The 18,711-nt window shown below is 38.9% G+C and overlaps 1 protein-coding gene across 3 annotated transcripts in view; it reads right to left on the reverse strand.

Annotated features, from left to right (window-relative positions):
- Positions 1-18,711, reverse strand: part of Ccdc15 (coiled-coil domain containing 15) — a 70,500-nt gene that overhangs the window by 4,131 nt on the left and 47,658 nt on the right. For all 3 annotated transcript variants that reach the window (XM_059267638.1, XM_059267639.1, XM_059267637.1), the window contains 3 exons: positions 2,249-2,425; positions 1,664-1,812; positions 213-366 (listed from right to left, as the gene is read on the reverse strand). In XM_059267638.1, the coding sequence (XP_059123621.1) occupies positions 239-366; positions 1,664-1,812; positions 2,249-2,425 (454 nt within the window). In that variant the 3' untranslated portion in view covers positions 213-238. The remainder of the gene's footprint in view (positions 1-212; positions 367-1,663; positions 1,813-2,248; positions 2,426-18,711) is intronic.

Here is an 18,711-nt window from a genome sequence, read left to right on the forward strand (position 1 = left end):
CCACTTTTAAAATAACAGGTTCCACGTGGTACATACTAAACAAGAGACAAGTTTGGTATTCAACTTTCTGTGTTGGTCCCAAGGCAGCTATCTAGTTAAAGACAGTTATTATGTGGGACTGTTTTCCTTTCAGATAATTCACCTTACATACTTTAACAGCTTTCCTAAATCATTTTTTTGTGGTTGATTTTAAAGGAAGATGGAAATACTACCAGTCATTGGCACTGATTTCAGACTCTCATTGGAGACTTTTTTTTGAAGTCCGTCTATGTACAGAAGCAAAATTACGAATGGCGTTTCGAAGAGTTGCATTGCCCTCGGAGATATCAGAAGAGTTGATGACTGAATGTAACGCCCGGTTATATGCTGCAAATGAAGGTTTGCACAATCATGAACAAAGTCAGATCTATACAACTTCCCCACTTCTTTTTCCTATCAGTACTGCTTCTTTACCCAAAGTGCCACAGGTATTCAGTTTAGCCACTGAATGAATATTTACTGAGTACTTATAATAGAGCAAGAACTCTGGAAGGAAATTAAAGAGAATACAGAAAATGGTAGCAAAGGTAAAGGTGCAGTGAAGTACTTCCACACCACAGGTATATACAAATTGTCACTATAATATAAAGAAGGATATGAGTGAACAGCTAAGGAACACTGGAAAGATTTGAAAAGCTGTACCATTTAAAGTGGGCTTTGGGGACTGATAGGAGGAAAGAAAAAAAGGCACTACAGGTAGAGAAATAAGTGTATGAGATGCAAACGTGTAAGAGGAAGTGTGGTGAGGCTGCAGTGTGGCCTGAGACCAGAGAGAAGTATATAAAATATATCATGCACTTCATACTGTTTTTGAGGAGAAGTTTTAGAGTAAAGGAATGATAAGATTCATAGGACAGGTAAATTCATATCAGAGATGAAGCCCATCAAAAACATAAATACTGGTAACATTTTCAGTGTTTATGTGAGGCTGATGGAGTCCCTATGTTCTATAAGTCAATATTTAGTGATGGACAAGAAACATTAGCAACCTTAGGAAGGATTCCATTCTCTCTACTTGGGACTTTTTTGTTTTGTTTTCAAGACAGGGTTTATCTGTGTTAACAGTCCTGGAACTAATTTTGTAGACCCGACTGGCCTCGAACTTACAGAGATCTGCATGCCTCTGCCTCCCAAGTGTTAGGATTAAAGGTGTGCATCACCACTGCCTGGCTACTTGGGACTCTTGATAGAGCTCCTCATCTTTCTTGGGGTCACCAGTAGAATAGACAGTCTAATATGGATATATGCTTGCAAGTCTGTATTAGACACCATTAAAGTATGTGGATAACAGACTCCTAATTTAGCCATAAAGAACAAACTCTTAATAGTATTCAATTAAGGGAAGAGCTGGAACCCAAGTCCTCTTATATATAATATAATGAGCTGGAAATGCTTCTCCACCATAAAGAGGACTAACAGAAATCAAACTATAACAATTTTCATTGCCTTACATAGCTGTTTTATAAAGGTATATATAAAATTCTCTTATATATATATAGTAAGTTCTCAAATTCTACAGAACCACAATCACTACGATATGTGTGTGTGTGTGTGTGTGTGTGTGTGTGTGTGTGTGTGTGTGTATGAATGCTATTAGAACTCAACTATTCCTTAAGAAACTTACCTCTGTAGTTTTTATAGAAAATGCAATTGTTGGCACAGGTATCAGGATGAGCATCCCAGAAATCAGGACCACAACAGCATAATGGAGGTAAAGTGATATTATAAAGCTTCATTTTCTCCTGGACCTGGGCTCGTAAAGCTTCTACATATCTATAAAAGTACAGTGTGGTCAGATAAATCAACTACTAGGAGAAAAAACATAAATCCTGATTTTTATACCCAGCTTCCACTGCTCTGTCCCTTGAGTCTTCCTATGCAGTGGGAAATAGCACTAGGAAAATGTAGTGCTGGTCCCAAGAGGTACTAGCCAACCAGAACAGGAGTGGAGTATGCACCCTAGATGAGGAAAAGTACGAGAAGACAGACCAAGTCTCTCTCTTTGGTTTTTCAAGACAGGGTTTCTCTGCGTAGCCCTGGCTGTCCTGGAGCTCGCTCTGTTGATCAGGCTGGCCTCAAACTCAGAGATCTGCCTGCTTCTGCCTTCCAAGTGTTGAGATTAAAGGTGTGGGCCACTACCGCCCAGCTAAACCAAGACTCTTAAGGAATATGACCCAGAACTTCATGCAGGATATTTAAAATCAGTCACCTTACATATTCTTTTTCTCTCCGGTGCTGTTTTTCTCTGGCTCCTTTTATTTCTTCAAGTTGTAACTGGGCTAAAACATCACTTATCTTCTCTTCTGAATAAGGTTCTTCACGACAGTGCATTCTTAGGAGTCTCTGCTCTTCAGCATAGCGCTGCTGTTCTTTCCTTTTCTTAATTCTGAAAATAAAACAAAACTTACTTAGGAATTTTCTAAAATGGTTATTTAAAATTAGCTTCCTGATCCAAATAACTCAAGAAATTCCCTCAAAAAAGGGAATCAGAAAATCAGCAATCCAAGAGCTTTTTTGTTTGTTTGTTTGTTTGTTTGTTTTTTGAGACCGAGTTTCTCTGTGTAGCTCTGGCTGTCCTGGAACTCAAGAGATCTGCCTGCCTCTGCCTCCCAAGTGCTGGGATTAAAGGTGTGGCCAACTCCCCTCTCCCTCCCAAGAACATTTAAAAAAGTGTTTGTGTTGGCTGACCTGAGTTTATCTTCTTCTTTTTTTTTTTTAAATGTACATTGAGGTTTTGCCTGCACGTTGGTCTGTGTGAAAATGCCACATCCCCTGGAACTGGAGTTACAGACAGTTGTGAACTGCCATGTGGGTGCTGGGAACTGAACCCGGATCCTTTGGAAGAGTGGCCATAGTGGTCAGTGCACTTAACCACTGAGCCATCTCTCCAGCCCCTGAGTTTGTCTTCTAATCTATATAAATCGACTCTCAAAGGGAAATGACAAATGGCCAGTAAAATATTTTCTGTAAGAATTCCAGCACAAGAACAGGCTCAGGTTAAAGCTACCCGTAGGGAGGACATTTGCTACTATCAAAATGGTATAACAGAGACCAGATTTGTCCTCACACCAAAGAAACTTAAAAAGCAAATATGATAAAATACAAGAAGTAACACCAAAAACTATGCAGAGAAACCCTGTCTTGAAAAACCAAAGAGAGAGAGACTTGATTTGTCTTCTCGTACTTTTCCTCATCTAGAGTGCATACTCCACTCCTGTTCTGGTTGGCTACTACCTCTTGGGACCAGCACTACATTTTCCTAGTGCTATTTCCCACTGCATAGGAAGACTCAAGGGACAGAGCAGTGGAAGCTGGCCTGGAACTCACAATATAGACCAGACTGGCCTTGAATTTATACAGTTCCACCTGCCTCTGTTTCCCAAGTACTAGGATTAAAGCTGTTGGTATTATACTCCACACTTGGTCTATATCCCAAACATTTTAAAACCTCAAAGTAGACATTAAAATGTATGTAGGATTTAGGATATAGCTCAGTGGTAGAGGGTTTGCTTAGCATACATGAGACCTTGGGGTAAATCCACAGTACCACACACAAAAAATTATTTTTGGGTTCGGAGAAGTGGCTCAGCAGTTAAGAGCACTGGCTGCTTTCTAGAGGACCCAAATTTAATTCCCAGCACCCTCACATTTGTTCACAAACATCTTTAACTCCAGTTCCAGGGGATCTAACACTATCTTCTGACCTCCTCGGTCACCAAACATGTGGTACATATATGCAGGCAGAACACTTATACATATAAAATATTTTTAAATTATATCTTTATTTTGTATATATTTTATATATCAAAAATATGTATGAATATGCACACATATATAAAGTAATAACTGACAGAAATATAAGGAAATATTAAAAAACTGAAATATATGTAAAAATTTCAATGTCCCTTTCTCAATTACTGACAGTAAGTAGACAGAATAATGGAAATGATACAGTTAAGCTCTAGGAACCAACCTGACCTAGTTGACATTGATAGAATAAGATTTTAAGAATAATATATATTTTCCTACTACAAAGCTCTTGAACTTAAAAATTTTGCAAAGACAGACAACATGCTAGACCAGTGGTTCTCAACCTGTGGGTCATGACCCCTTTGGGGACTGAAAGACCCTTTTACAGGAGTCACCTAAGACCATTGGAAAACACAGATATTTACATTACGATTCATAGCAGTACCAAATTTACAGTTATGAAGTAGCAATGAAAATAACTTTATGGTTGGGGTGACCACAACATGAGGTCACAGCATTAGGAAGGTTGAGAACCACTGCCCTAGACTATAAAACCAATGTTAATAAATTCAAAAGGATTAAGTAATGCACAGCATATAATCTCTGACCATAATACAATTAAATTAGAAATTAATAACAAACTCTTAGAAAACCCAATATATTTGAGAACTATATGCTATACCTCTAAATAATTTATTATATAAAAAGAAATGGAAATTAGAAGGAATTATTTTTGTTTTTTTTGAGACAGAGTTTCTCCGTGTAGCTTTGGAGCCTGTCCTGGAACTCACTCTGTAGAGCAGGCTGGCCTCGAACTCACAAAAATCTGCCTGCCTCTGGCTCCTGAGTGCTAAGATCAAAGGTATGCGCCACCACTGCCCAAAAAGAATTTTTAGCTGAGTAACATGATTTACTAGATACAGCTAAAGAATATTTAGTAAGGCTGGAGCGATGGCTCAGGGGATAAGAGCACTGGCTACTCTTCCAGAGGACCCATTTGGGTTTCCAGCACCACATGGCAGCTCACAACTGTTTGTAACTCCAGTTCCAAGGGATCTGATGCCCCTTTCTGGCCTCGGCAGAAACCAGGAACATACATGGTACATAGACATACATGCAGCAAAATATCCATACACATAAAATACACTTAAAAAAGAAAGCATGTAGTAGACAATTTCTAGCATTAAGTGCCTATATTAGAAAAATAAAATAAAAAGGGCCTTAGATCAAAGGCCTTAGCTTCTACTTTAAGAAATTAAAAAGAGGAAAATCAAGCTCAAGATAAGTACAAGAAAAGAAATAATAAAGGAAATAATAGAGAGCTGAAACAAATTGGCAAAAAGAAAAATAATAAATACTGAAATGAAAAGTTAGCTCTTTGATAACTGTTAAGTCAGTCTGTGAGGGCAAAAGATACAAATTACTAATATAAAAGTAAAATGCTATCATTACAGATTCTACTGTAATATAGAAGGCTCAAGATAATTTTATGCCAATAAATTTTCCAACTTGGATGAAGTTACAATGTGAAAGAAACATGTTACTTACTGTCCTATTATTAGCAACAATGAAACTGCAGTTAGAGATTTTTCACAATGAGAAGTACAGAACCACATGGGATTACAGGTAAATTCTACCAAATGCTTAAGGAAGAAATAAAGCCAGCTGTCACTCATCCAACAAGACTGAAGAGGAAAAACTGCCTCCCAACTATTCTCTAACACTAGCATTACCCTTAAGCCCAAAGAAATAAAACTACCAAATCAGAAAAAACAAAAGCACAAGTTAGTATCTCTCATCATACATATAACAAAGTAATAATTTTGTCTATTTCTTTTCTGGAGTTGAGGGCTGAACCCAGGGCTCTGTGCTTACTAGGTAAACACTCTACTACTGAACTAAATCCCCAATCCCTATCCTGTCTATTTTTGGTCTATTATGATATTGTATTGAAATTTCCATTTATGGTTGTTGACAGCATACAGGAATGCACATTTATTTTAGCTTTAGACATCAATAATGTGCCCTGCAACCTTACTAAACTTGCTTTCAACTTCCAGTGGAGTTTTACAAAGTGATGTCATTTTCAAATAAAGGCAGCTTTACTTCTTTGTTAAATTGTCTTATTTCTTTTTCTTGTCAGATTGTACTGACTAGAACTTGCAGTATGACTTGAGAATGGGAAGCTTCAGATTTGGAAAGAAAGCATTTAGTCTTTCATATGAAGTACACTAGTTGTAAGTTTTTCAACAGATGTTTTTTTTATCAAAGTAAATAAATCCCTTTCTCTTTCCAATTTGTTGAAAAGCTTTTTAAAATTTTCTAACCAGGTATTGAATTTTACATTGTGGTCATGTAGCCTCACTCCCTCTCGAACTCCATTCCTTCTTTTGAAAGTTAAATCAATTCTGTCCCTGGGGTACAACCCACTTGGTAATATTATGTTGCCCTCTTAATATGCTGTTTGATTCTCTTTGCTCAGAATGCTGATAGAGGTGTGGGTAGTAAAAACTGTGTTCATAATGTCTCAGGCGGAAATAACAACTCTATTGGGAACCCAACAGAGAAAATTCATATTATATTCTTGCAAACAATTTGTCTCTATTTTGTTCATGTCCTGAGACTTTGTGCAAGGCTAAATTTAAAAGACACCTCTTCTAGATTGGATCTACTTCTGATCTGTGGCTTTCCTTTGCATGTAGTAATATTGGTACAATCACTTTGAAAAGCAGTTTAACGGCTTCTTTTAAGACTGAAATACACACCTCTTATTTGGCAGGTACTTAGCCAAGAGAAAAGAAAATATATGCCCAATACTAATGCTTGAATACAATTTTCACTGGAAATTTATTTCAGACCAAGTCAATGCCTGTCTACAAAGCTTCAAAGGATGAGATGACTTTTAGGGGCTGAAGCTCCTTTAAGTTAGAGCCAATGTTCATTTCCCAATCTGAAAACCCTTACAGACTTAAGGACTGTACTAAGTCTACTTTGCTTGTATCCTAATACAAAGCCTAAATGACAAAGCACCCATTTAAAATGTTTACTGGAAAGAAATTTTGTGACAGGTCCCATGTGTTCCAGGCTGGCCTGGAATTCCTCATGTAGCCAAGTGTTCTAGTTTCCTTTCTGTTGCTGTGATAAAGCATTCTGATCCCTTCTGAAGGGAAGAAATACTTTATTTCATCTTATACTTCCAGGTCACAGTCCACCATAAAGGGAAGTCAAGGGCAGGAGGTCAACTAGGATCCTAATGTCAGAACCGTGGAGGAATGTGGCTTGCTGGCTTGCTCTCTGGGTCACTCCCCGGCTCATGTTTAGCTTGCTTTTTATACAGCTTAGTACAACATGCCTGACGAACAGTGCCACTCACAATGGGTTGGGCCTTCTTACATCAATTAATAATCAAGACAATTCTTCATAAACACACCCACATACCAACCTGATCCAGGCAAATCTTCAACTGAAGCTTCTCCTCTCAAAGAACTGCAGGCTGTGTCAAGATGACTAATTAAGGCTAAATGGAACATCAAGGATGACTTCTGGTCCTGTCTCTTCATGAGTGCTGGGATCACAGGTGTGGACCATCACACAGTTTCTGTGGTGCTACAGATCAGCCCAGGGATGTATGTATGCTGGGCAAGCAGTCTACCAAGTGAGCTACATCCCCAGCCTATTAACTAAGCAGTTTAAGCCTACTGTCAAGAAATACTTCTTAGGGAAAACAAGAAACAACAGAAAGCTCTTCCGGAAAAAAAAAAAATTACTCATTGTTGATAATGAACTTGGATCTCCAAGAGCTCTGATGGGGATATATGAAGAGATCAAAGTTATTTCCATACTTCCTACGGATAAACAGATCAAATGGATCTGGGCAAAGTAACTGTAAGTGTTCTGGGAAGATTACTGTGGGCAAATGCTATCAAGTAGTACCATGTGCCAAAAGTATATCTTTCATGAAAAGAAGAGTCAGTTAATGGTACCGTTATCTGATTGCAAGAAACTGTACTGTTAGCCAAGTACAGTAACTTGGGTATCTCAGAAGATCAAGGCTTGTCTGGGCTATAGAAAGTTCTACTCCAGGCTAGACTACAAAATGAATGAGAGACCCTGTCTCAAAATAAAAATAAATTTAAAGAAGAAAAACTGCTGCTATAGCCACTCCAACATTCAGTAACCATTCACTCTGATAAGTAAGCAGCCATCAACACAAGGACAAGACTTTCCACTAACAAAAAGATTACAATTTGTCAAAGGCTCAGATGATTGTCAACATTTCTTTCTAATAAGGAATTTATTTGAGGCAGGTTCTAACTATGTCACCCTAGTTGGCCTAGAACTTGCGCTGTAGACCAGGCTGGCTTCCAATCACAGAGATCTTCCTGACTCTGCCTCCCTAGTGTTGGGCTTAAAGTCGTGCAACACCACACCATCTAGTAAAGTTTTTTGTTTGTTTGTTTGTTTGTTTTGTTTTTTCGAGACAGGGTTTCTCTGTGTAGTTTTGGTGCCTGTCTTGGATCTCACTCTGTAGACCAGGCTGGCCTCAAACTCACAGAGATCCGCCTGGCTCTGCCTCTTAAGTGCTGGGATTAAAGGCATGCGCCACCACCACTTGACCTAAATAAAGTATTTTTACTGAAAGTGTATATATTATATATTTTTAGATACAATGTTATTACACATTTAATAGGCTATGCTATAGTATAAAGATAACTTTTATATGCACTGGGAATACAATTCATGTGACTATCTTTTGTGATATTTACTTTATTGCAGTGGTTGGGAACCAAACCCATAATATCTCCAAAGTATGTTTGAATGTAAGTCTAAAATATGCAACCAGTCCACTCAGAAAGCAAACCAGTGTTGCCTGGGTTAGAGGCAGAGGGTGCAGAAGGCTGCCAAGGGACATGACAAAAGTCCTGGGGATGACAGGTGCCCTAGTTAGGATTACTATCGCTACAACCTTGACCAAAAACAAGTTGGAGAGATAGGAGTTTATTAGGATTACACTTCCACAGCACAGTCTAAGAATGAAGGAAGTTAGGACAGGAAGTACAGTAGGGCTGGAATCTAGAGGCAGGAGCTGATGCAGAGGCCACAGAGGTTGCTGCTTACTTGCTTACTCAGCCTCTTTCTTATAGAACCCAAGACTACCAAGCCCAGGGATGGCATCACCTACAATGGGCCGGGCCCTCCCCCATCAATCATTAATTAAGAAAATGCCCTACAGCTTGATCTTATGAAGGCATTTTCTCAATTGTGATTCCCTCCTTTCAGATGATTCTAGCTTGTGTAAAGTTGACATAAAACTAGCCAACACAACAGGTATGTTTACCATCATGACACTGGTGGTGGTTTCATGTGTTACACATGTCAAAACATACCAACTTCTGGTGCTAGGGAGATGGCTCTGTCAGTAAAGTGTCTGCCATACCAGCATGAAGGTCTGAGTTTGGATTCTCAGCACCCATGAAAAAGCCAAGTGCAGTGGCATGTGTCTGTAACCCCAGTACTAGCAAATACTTTTTCGAAGACTTATTTATTCTATTTTATGTGTCTGAGTGTTTTGTCTACATGTGCATATGTGCATAGGTATCAGATACCATGGAACTGGAGTGGTTGTGAGCCATCATATGGGTGCTGGGAACCAAATCCAGGTCCTCTGCAAGAGCAGATAGTGCTCTTAACTAATGAACCATCCCTCAGCCCCCAGACTCATACTTCTTGAATAAAGTAAAACCTCTGCTAAAAATTCTAGGCCTCTATTTGTGGCAGACTATAAGCTCTGGGGGGAATTAAAGTCTCCATTTTGTTAGATTAAATTTAAGGTCTAGACACCATACTACAAAACTAAAAGATCAGGCACTAGAATAATAGGCATGGATGTTGTCAGTGTGGAGCTAATTCATCCGTATTCTGAGAGCTAACTACTAGCCACTCCCAGGAGAGAGAGACATGGCCACATTAAACAAGGATTTTCTCACAACTGCCTTCCCACATTTGCTAGTATTTTCTGAGCTCCCCCTATAAACCTCAGTTGAGTATTTCTCAAAGCGCATAAAAACCGTTTTTATGGTATGCCTGAACCTGCAGCACAACTGAAAGGTGTAACAGGGCAGAGGTGAGATATCTCATTATTGCAATCTGGGCACAGGGAATCTCTTTACACCGGGGAAGATCAAGATTTAAAGGCATGTGAGGCAATGAACTTGGGAATGTGAGCTAGGTGATATGGAAAAACCCAGCACAGGCACATACAGAGACGGCACTGACTTTAACCTATGCTGCTCTCAACCTAAGTTAGAGAATGAAAGGAAAAGACTGAAAGTGCAAACTTAAAAGGTAAGCCTAAGATCACAGGTGTTTGGCTAGGATCTGTAAATGTAAAGAACTTTTTTTTCTTTGGTTTTGTTTTGTTGAGACAGGGTTAATTTTTGTAGCCCTGGCTGTTTTGAAACTTGTTCTGTACACCAGGCTGGCCTAGAATTCAGAGATCTGCCAGCCTCTGCCTCCCAAGTGCAGGGATTAAAGGCATGCATCACCTTCCTTGCTTGCTTGCTTGCTTTTTCTTCCTTTTCTTTTTTTTTCCACTTTAAAGAACTAGATTTTATTTATTTTGATTTTATGTGTATGGATGTTTAGTCTGCATGTCTGTCTGTGCACCACATGCACGTGGTGCACACCAAGGTCAGAAGATGGCATTAGATCCCCTGCAACTGGAGTTTCAGATGGCTGTTAGCCATGCTGGTGCTGGGAATCAAACTGAACTACTTACCTAACTACTTAACTATCTAACTACTGATCCACCTCTCCAGCCCTGCTCACTACTTCTTAATTATTTTATTATGAACTATGCTATGGTGACCTGGGCTTTGAGGGTGGTTACAACCGCAACATCATGGTGGCCATCAAGCATCCCTCCTCAACTCTGCTCTGTAATAGTTCATCTTGATCAACCTGACTGGACTGAGAACATTTAGGGGGACTGGTAAAACATTCTTTTGGTGTGCCTATGGTGAGTTTCCAGAGACCACTGACCAAAGAACTTTTCAAAAGGGAGTTAGATAAGAAGCATACTTCAAGGACATTCATATTTGTTACCATCAGTAACTCCTGACTTTGTCATAAACGCAAATCTGAAGAAGCAGAGGGAGGTTTTTCAATGATGAAATATAAACAGAGCCAAGTGAGTGACAACAGAAAAGATCAGCATCAAATTCAAACCATGTGTTAGTTTGGACACTACAAGCAGCAGCATAAACCATATGAAATTCCTTCTTACTAGGATGATTCTCTTTATTTGAGCTGACATCTTAGGTACCACTGATAGAACAGAATTGATGGCGTTAACTCCCTGCCTCCACTTAGATGTCCTTCTCCTCAGTCAGTTACCTCAACTTTCTGCCTCCAGTTCTACACTTCTTCACCCCCTCTGAAACAGCTTACAGATCGAGAACTCAAGTAAAAAACAGCTCTTTAAGGTCATTCTCTGCATAGGCAATGCTGTCCCAAAGGGACAAAGGATTAAATATTACAATAGTTTGTGATCCTCCAAAAGAGGAACAGTACATAAACAAAAATGCATTCTATCTGTGGACTAAAATTTTAGAGTGTGTTGGGGAAATATCTAAAAAGGCTTTTTGAGAACATTGGAAAAAAAGCTGAGGAACTGTGGGAGCATTTTCCTGACTTTACTGACTTGCTAACTACTCCTTCCTTCTGAAAACTTTTCTTTCTCGGCCTCTCAATGCATTGCTTCTGCTGGGTCTCCTCATACACCTTTCTGGACCTATCCTTCTCTGTCTGCTTTGCAAGCATATTTCCTTAAAGCTCCAGTAGGTGTTTTCCTTTTCTCATGATATTCTTTCATCCCATGTGACTTAATCTCTGGCTTCTGCTTCAGTTACCACCCACAGCCACCTGTAACTCACAAAGCCACAGCACTGTCATAGATTATGTCCCTGAGATTCAAGTCTACCTGTCAATTTGACATCTCCATTGGATACCTCACAGGTATTTTCTCAGGGAAAGAATCCATAGCTTTGGTCAGAATCCTCAGATAAGAATAACCATCACAGAGCACTTTCAGAAAGGAGCATAAAATCCAAAATGATAGCGCTACAAAGGTTGATAAGTAATCTGCTCTACATACAAGCTTCTATTTTTCTAATGTCTTCAAAGCTTCTTATGCAAACATACCTTTACTGATACACAATAGAAACTAGAGGAGGTCAGGACAATGGTGTGACTACTATTACAACATTTCTCTGGTAATAATGAAAGGTATTCTGAAACCAATGTCAAATTTTCAATAAAAGAGGTAAGAATCCAAGAGCCTGCAAGTTGGTCTATAAATTCAATATACTGGGCATTTCACAACTCAACAAGTAGATACTAATATTTAAACTTCTGAAGTATACTATAAAAAACAGACATCATTATGAAACTGTATGTAAAATAATACAAAAATAATAATCTAATTTAGCAAACAACTCAAAAACTTTGTGGTATTTTTGTTTTATTTGAGACAGAGACTCACTAGGTAGCTTTGGCTGGCTTGAAACTTGATAGACTAGTCTGGCCTTAAACTCACAGAGATCCGCCTGCCTCTGCCTCCCTAGTACTGGGATTAAAGGTGTGTAGTATCTTGTTCTACAAAAATTCTCAGTCCTCTTCTATATGGTAAGGCCATACACATCACTAATCCTTTACAAAGTGAAACTAAAATAAAAACATACAACTAAAAATAGGGGTTATCTTTTGACTCCCTGAACCTTCTTCCTGTGCAATTACAGAAATTTGCCAACACTAATAACATGCTCGAATAAAAGGAATTCTTCTAAGATGGAGAAACAGGTTTATTTGTAAGTGAAAGAGGTGCTCTGCTAGAAAAATAACTTCTCAAGGAGATTAAGTCTTCCTCTTTGCCCCACAGGACTAAAACCTAAAGCTTAATCTAGCACAGTCTCAATCTCTGTCCATACTATTTTCCTGTCAACACTTTCCATGACTTCTATTCCCTGATTCTGGAAGTAGTATTGCTTAGCAATTAACTTAACAAAGGCTGGGGATATAGCTCAGTTAGTAGGATGCTTGCATGGCATAAACCCTGGGCTGGACACTCGGCAGGGCACTGGACACTGGCTCACACCTGGAATCCCAGCACTCAGGAGGGAAAAGCAGGAAGTCCAGAAGTTCAGGGTCATCCTTGGTTACAGAGACTTCTAGACCAAGCTGAACTACACAAGATCCCATCTCTAATGATAATGATAACAATGGGAAGAAGAATTTAACATTTCCTACTGGGATCTCTACTGGATATTTTTTCACATACCTAAAGCCCATATGCCCCGGTCTAAATGTATCCTCTACTCATACCTCCTTCCTGGGAGATGTATTTAACAGTACTTCATTCACTTGGTAGCACGAGCCACAGATTTCCTTAAATCCCCTCTTCAAACTGCCCTCTACTCTTTACCATCTTGGCCTTGTCACATGTGACAGGCCATGTTAAAGATTTCTAAAAATTAGGAGATGGAGCCACCAAATCTGGGATAAAGGCCCAGTTTTGCCACTGGTTAAATGTAATCTTATAGCTGGGCGGTGGTGGCGCATGCCTTTAATCCCAGCACTCGGGAGGCAGAGGTAGGTGGATCTCTGTGAGTTCGAGGCCAGCTTGGTCTCTAAAGCAAGTTCCAGGAAAGGTGCAAAGCTACACAGAGAAACCCTGTCTCAAAAAAACAAAAACAAAAACAAACAAACAAACAAATGTAATCTTATGTTAGGCAGATCACTTAACCTTTCTAGGGCTCATTTTCTCATCTTTAAAAACAAAAAGGATAAAATTTACCTATCAAGTCATTGAAATGAGCAAATGAGCCAACACCTCTAAAGCATTCGATGTCCCACCTAACACAGTATAAACATTCAACGACTGGCAGTTACACTACTGTGAAGAATGGCTGAATCAACTGAACCCAGTCATTTGTGTAATGCAACTGACTCACAGGGGTTTCATACATACTTTTAAATTAATTTCACTCTCTTCTTGTCTTATTTCAAAAACCTCCTAGTAGTTTGCCTTATCTATTCCCACAACACCTCTAATTGGGCTCCTAAGTGTTCTCAGTATAAAGTCCAGCTTCCTCCTGACACACTAAGCTCTTTATGATCTTGTCTTTATGTCTTAAGGCTTACATCTTGCCATTTATTTAGCTCTGATCACATCAGAAACGTCATATTGTCTCACAAATCCCCACTTTTGTAATGCCAGTCCTTTAGGCTACAATTCCCGTCTCCTCCTTCCCCATTCAAATTCCATCTTTATCTCATGCCAATCCTAGTAATTCTTCCATACCTAGGTTTAGGAAGTCTTCCCTTTCTGCCACCCAGGCTATCAATTTTGGTTTAAAAACAGTTTCTGTGCTCCCACATATTCTTTTGACTAACACCTATTGAAAATGCACCATGTTTCACATTCTATGTCCAATTCATTTAGATAAGATACTACCTTATTTTAATCAACACAGAGCCTTTACAAAGATACATAATATTGTCCTCATTTTATATGGAGGTAGGAAGAAGAGCGGGGAGTGGATGCCTTGTAACTCTTAATACAAAGCATGATGGTGACCTACTTATTTATCTGTTCCCTATTTCTCAGCCAAATCTTGAAGACTCTATTGCGTTTATCATTTCTCATACCTCAAATCTAACACATCTAACAGTAAGTAGTAGCACAATAAGCAGTTGCTAAATTAATGGAAACCATATCATTTAATTCTTATAAGCGGGTAAAGAGAAGCAGTTATCAATTCATGCTTATAAAACCGATCCATGATTACTTTAGAAAGTGTTTTTTGCATTCAAGTTAAAACACACAACCTCCATCAAAGAACAAATATTTAATTTCTTCAACAAACAAAAAGCAAAAAAAAATTTTTTTTAAAACTATTTGTCAACAACATCATTTTAAGTCTTCTGATGCCACCTGCAAAACAATCAGTAACTTTCAAATTATTTTCTAAGGTCAAGAGTATAAATCTAGAACAATAAGAAGATTATCCAGTAGAAAACAGTGATAAAAGCCTTAAGCAGATGTTTTTAAGGTCAGTAGTCTTGCTAAATAAACATTCTCTACTGATTATGCCATGTGTCATAAGATTTAGGTTAGACATCAAGCCTACAGGGAGACGTATTGGTTTCAGTTAAATGAATTTATTTAACTGAAAAATGAAGATATTCAGAAGGAAATTACTCCTAAAGTCAACTAATGAAAAAGAAGAGAAAGGGAGAGATGGGGGGAGAGGGGAGATACAGGGTCTGTCAAAGTAACATGGTTCAAGTCTATGATTCTAGCACTTAGGAGGTTGAGAAATTCAAGTCCATCTTTGGCTACTCAGGGATTTTGAGGATACCCTGGGCTACATAAGATTCTATATCTTGAAAAACAAAATAGGATGGAGAGATGGGTCAGTGTTAAGAGCAGGTATTACTCTTGTAGAAGACCAGAGTCCAGTTCCCAGCACCCACCCACATCAGGCAACTCACAACTGCCTGTAACTCCAGCTTCAGGTACTCTAATACCCCGTTGTGACTCTGAGAGCACCTGCACTTGGGTGCACAGGCTCACACACAGACACAAAGGCTCAAATACAGACACACAGGATCACACACAGGCACACATGCACATACATACTTAAAAATAAATCTCTAAAACAAAAAGCAATGAGGAAAAGGTAGTAAAGAACTATCACAAGGAGGAGGAAGGAGGTAAAGGAGAGAGGAGGGAAGGGAGGGAAGAGGAGAAGAAATAACATAGGGGTTGGGAATGTAGCTCAGTAGTCAAGTGCTTCACCAGCAGGTGCAAGACTAGGCTCTAGGCCTGATCTACGGTATAGCAAAAATAATAATTAAGTTGGGCATGATAGCTCAGAACTGTACTTACTGCACTTAGGCAGGTGGAATCTGAGAGCAGTCGAGTGTACAGTGAGATTCCATCTCAAAAAGGCAAGGGCTAGGTGACCCCAGTGGAGCCCTCTGATTATGTGGTGCCTGAGCTGTCATCAGAATTGCCCCATTTGCTAAGCCCCTTGGTGTCCCTGGCCAAAACTCACTATTACTATGTCCAGCTCCGTGTGCTCCCAAAATATCTCCATTCATCAGAAACGGGACGGATGACAGTCTTCTTTAGGGTGGTTAATTTAGTAGTCATGGTCCTCCAGCTCCCAATTATTTAAACTATATGCCACACTTTCATCCAAAATTATACAACTTAATAGAGGGGTCATAAAAAATTGGCAACAGTGAAAGGTTTCTAAATACCTAATGATAAAAATTCAAAATTACAACATGACTTCCCCACAGCCTTGAATTTAGTGCCATTGAATGAAGTGCTTCAGCAGAGATTTGAGAATACTGTTTCGTTGCAAAACTGCAATGTTTTTCATAGAGTTTCCTGTTCTTAAAACAAAGACTTTCTGTATGTTCCTATATCATTCCTCAGGGTCTAATTATATCTTAAGACTGTATCACCTAGTAAGTTCCAAATTAGTAAATCTTTAGGCTGTATTGTGTTACAATATTTTATTTTTAAAAACTGTTGTTAGATTTGCTAACTTGAGTTTCATTTTAAAACTATTAAATATAGGGGCTAGAGAGATGGCTCAGCAGTTAAGAGCACTGGTTGCTCTTCCAGAGGACCTGGGTTCAATTCCCAGCACCCACATGGCAGCTCACACCTGTGTATAACTGCAGTTCCAGAGCCTGACACCCTCACACAGACACACATGCAGGCAAAACACCAGTGACCATAACAACAACAACAGAAAACTATGAAATACATTTTGTCTTGGGATTAGCCAAAAATTTCTGGTAACATCTAACAAGGCCCTGGACACACTTCAGCCATTTTGTAGCATGTATTTATTTGAAATGCATTTTCAGCATTAATGATTATCAAGTCAAAGTATCAACTCTGAAAAATGTTGAAAATCTTCTATGTCCTGAAGGTCAAATATTCAGGTCAATGCTTAATTATTTATGTAAAACTAAATAAGCACATCCATTTTATTAGTACGAAAATTTCCTCTTGTCTTTAATATGTGGCAAAAATTTACACCTAAGAAAATAAACATATTCTACTTATAAAACTGTGTACCCAGAGTTGCATAAAAATGGTTACTGAGAATAAAAAGTCTTGCCCAAGATGATTCCTGCTTCACTCCCAGCAATATAATTAACTTTTCGTCTTCTTTCTCCATCTGCCCTCTACTTATTAAACATTGTGGTAGCGAGAGACTCCTTACTGTAATTTTTATTAAGTGCCAGACAAAATACTAAGTCTCATATATATTTCTCCATTTCATTCAATCCTCACACTAGAAGATAGGTATTATACCCATTTCAGAGGGCTGGGCAGATAGCTTGGTGCACAGAGTGCCTTCAAGCATTAGGACCTGTGTAAAAGTCAAGTGTGGTAACTCCCAGCACTGGGAAATTGGAACATGAAGATCCAAGGGGCTAGCCTAGTCAAAACATCAAACTCTAGGTTCAGTGAGGGACTCTGTCTCAAAAATAAGGTGGAGAGTAAGAGAGGTAGATATTTGACATCACCCACCTCTGACCTCTATATGCCCTACCCACCCCCCACAAAAAATTTACAACTAAGATCATACTTAATGGTGAGAAACTGTAAGCTTCCTTTCTAAGATCAGAAACAACCAAGAATGGTCCTTCAACTATTTTCTCTCAACATTGCATCAGGAGTCTTGGCAAATGCAATCAGACAAGAAAAGGAAATAAAGGTTAGAGGCTAGGAAGGAAAGGTCTTTGTTCAAAGATGATATATTCATGTACACAGAAATTCTGAAAGAATCACCAAAACCACTCTTGGAACTAATAATAACAGCAGGATTATATAAAAAGTCATTTTCCTATATGTCAATAAGGAACAAGGAAAAAGCAGAGCGTAAAAAATTATATTTATGTTAGTAACAGAGAGAGAGAGAGAGAGAGAGAGAGAGAGAGAGAGAGAGAGAGAGAGAGAGAGAGAGACAGAGGGAGAGAAAGAGAGAGAGAGAGAGCGAGAGAGAGAGAGAGCTGGAGAGAAGGCTCAGCAGTCAAAAGCATTGGTCACTCTTCCAGAGGACCCTGCTTTGATTCCCAGCACTCACATCGTGGCTCACAACTGTCTGTAACTCCAGTTCCAGGGGACATGACTCCCACTTTTGGCCTATGTAGGCAACAGTCATGCATGCATGTGGTACAGAGACATACATGTAAACAAAACACTCACACACAAAATAAATAAATCAATTTTAAAAATCATGAAAAATTATAAAGCTAAGTACTACAGACATGCTAGTTCTCCCAGCCTTGTCTACAGAGCATGGAATTCCAGTATAATTTAGCAAGTGATCCTATGGACACAGATACACTAATTCTAAAGTTTGTGAAGAGATAAAAAGACACTTCTTGTAGGTACCTATTGTAAAGTTACAATATAAGAGGAGAAAAATGAAGGAGGGCTGAAGACACAGAAGTATATAAATACAATCAACTGACCTTTCAAGAAGGAGCAAAGGCAACATAATGAAGAAAAGATAGTCTTTTCAATAATGGTGCTGGGGAAATCTGAGTATCTTCATCCAAAAAAAAAATACTTTAAACAAAGACCTTGTATTTCTTATAAAAATTTAACTCAAAATATGCAGCCAGCCATGATAGCATTTATCTATAATCCCAGAGCTTCAGTGGCTAAAACAGAAAGACTAATGAGTTCAAGAGCAATCTGGACTATACTGCAAGATCCTATGTTCAAAACCACAAACAAACAACAACAACAACAACAACCACCTCTAAACCAGGCATGGTGGGATCAAGAACTGTAACCTGAGCACTGAGAGGGGCAGGGAGGAG

The sequence above is a fragment of the Peromyscus eremicus genome, chromosome 7, assembly GCF_949786415.1.
Source record: "Peromyscus eremicus chromosome 7, PerEre_H2_v1, whole genome shotgun sequence".
Classification (NCBI taxonomy): Eukaryota; Metazoa; Chordata; class Mammalia; order Rodentia; family Cricetidae; genus Peromyscus; species Peromyscus eremicus.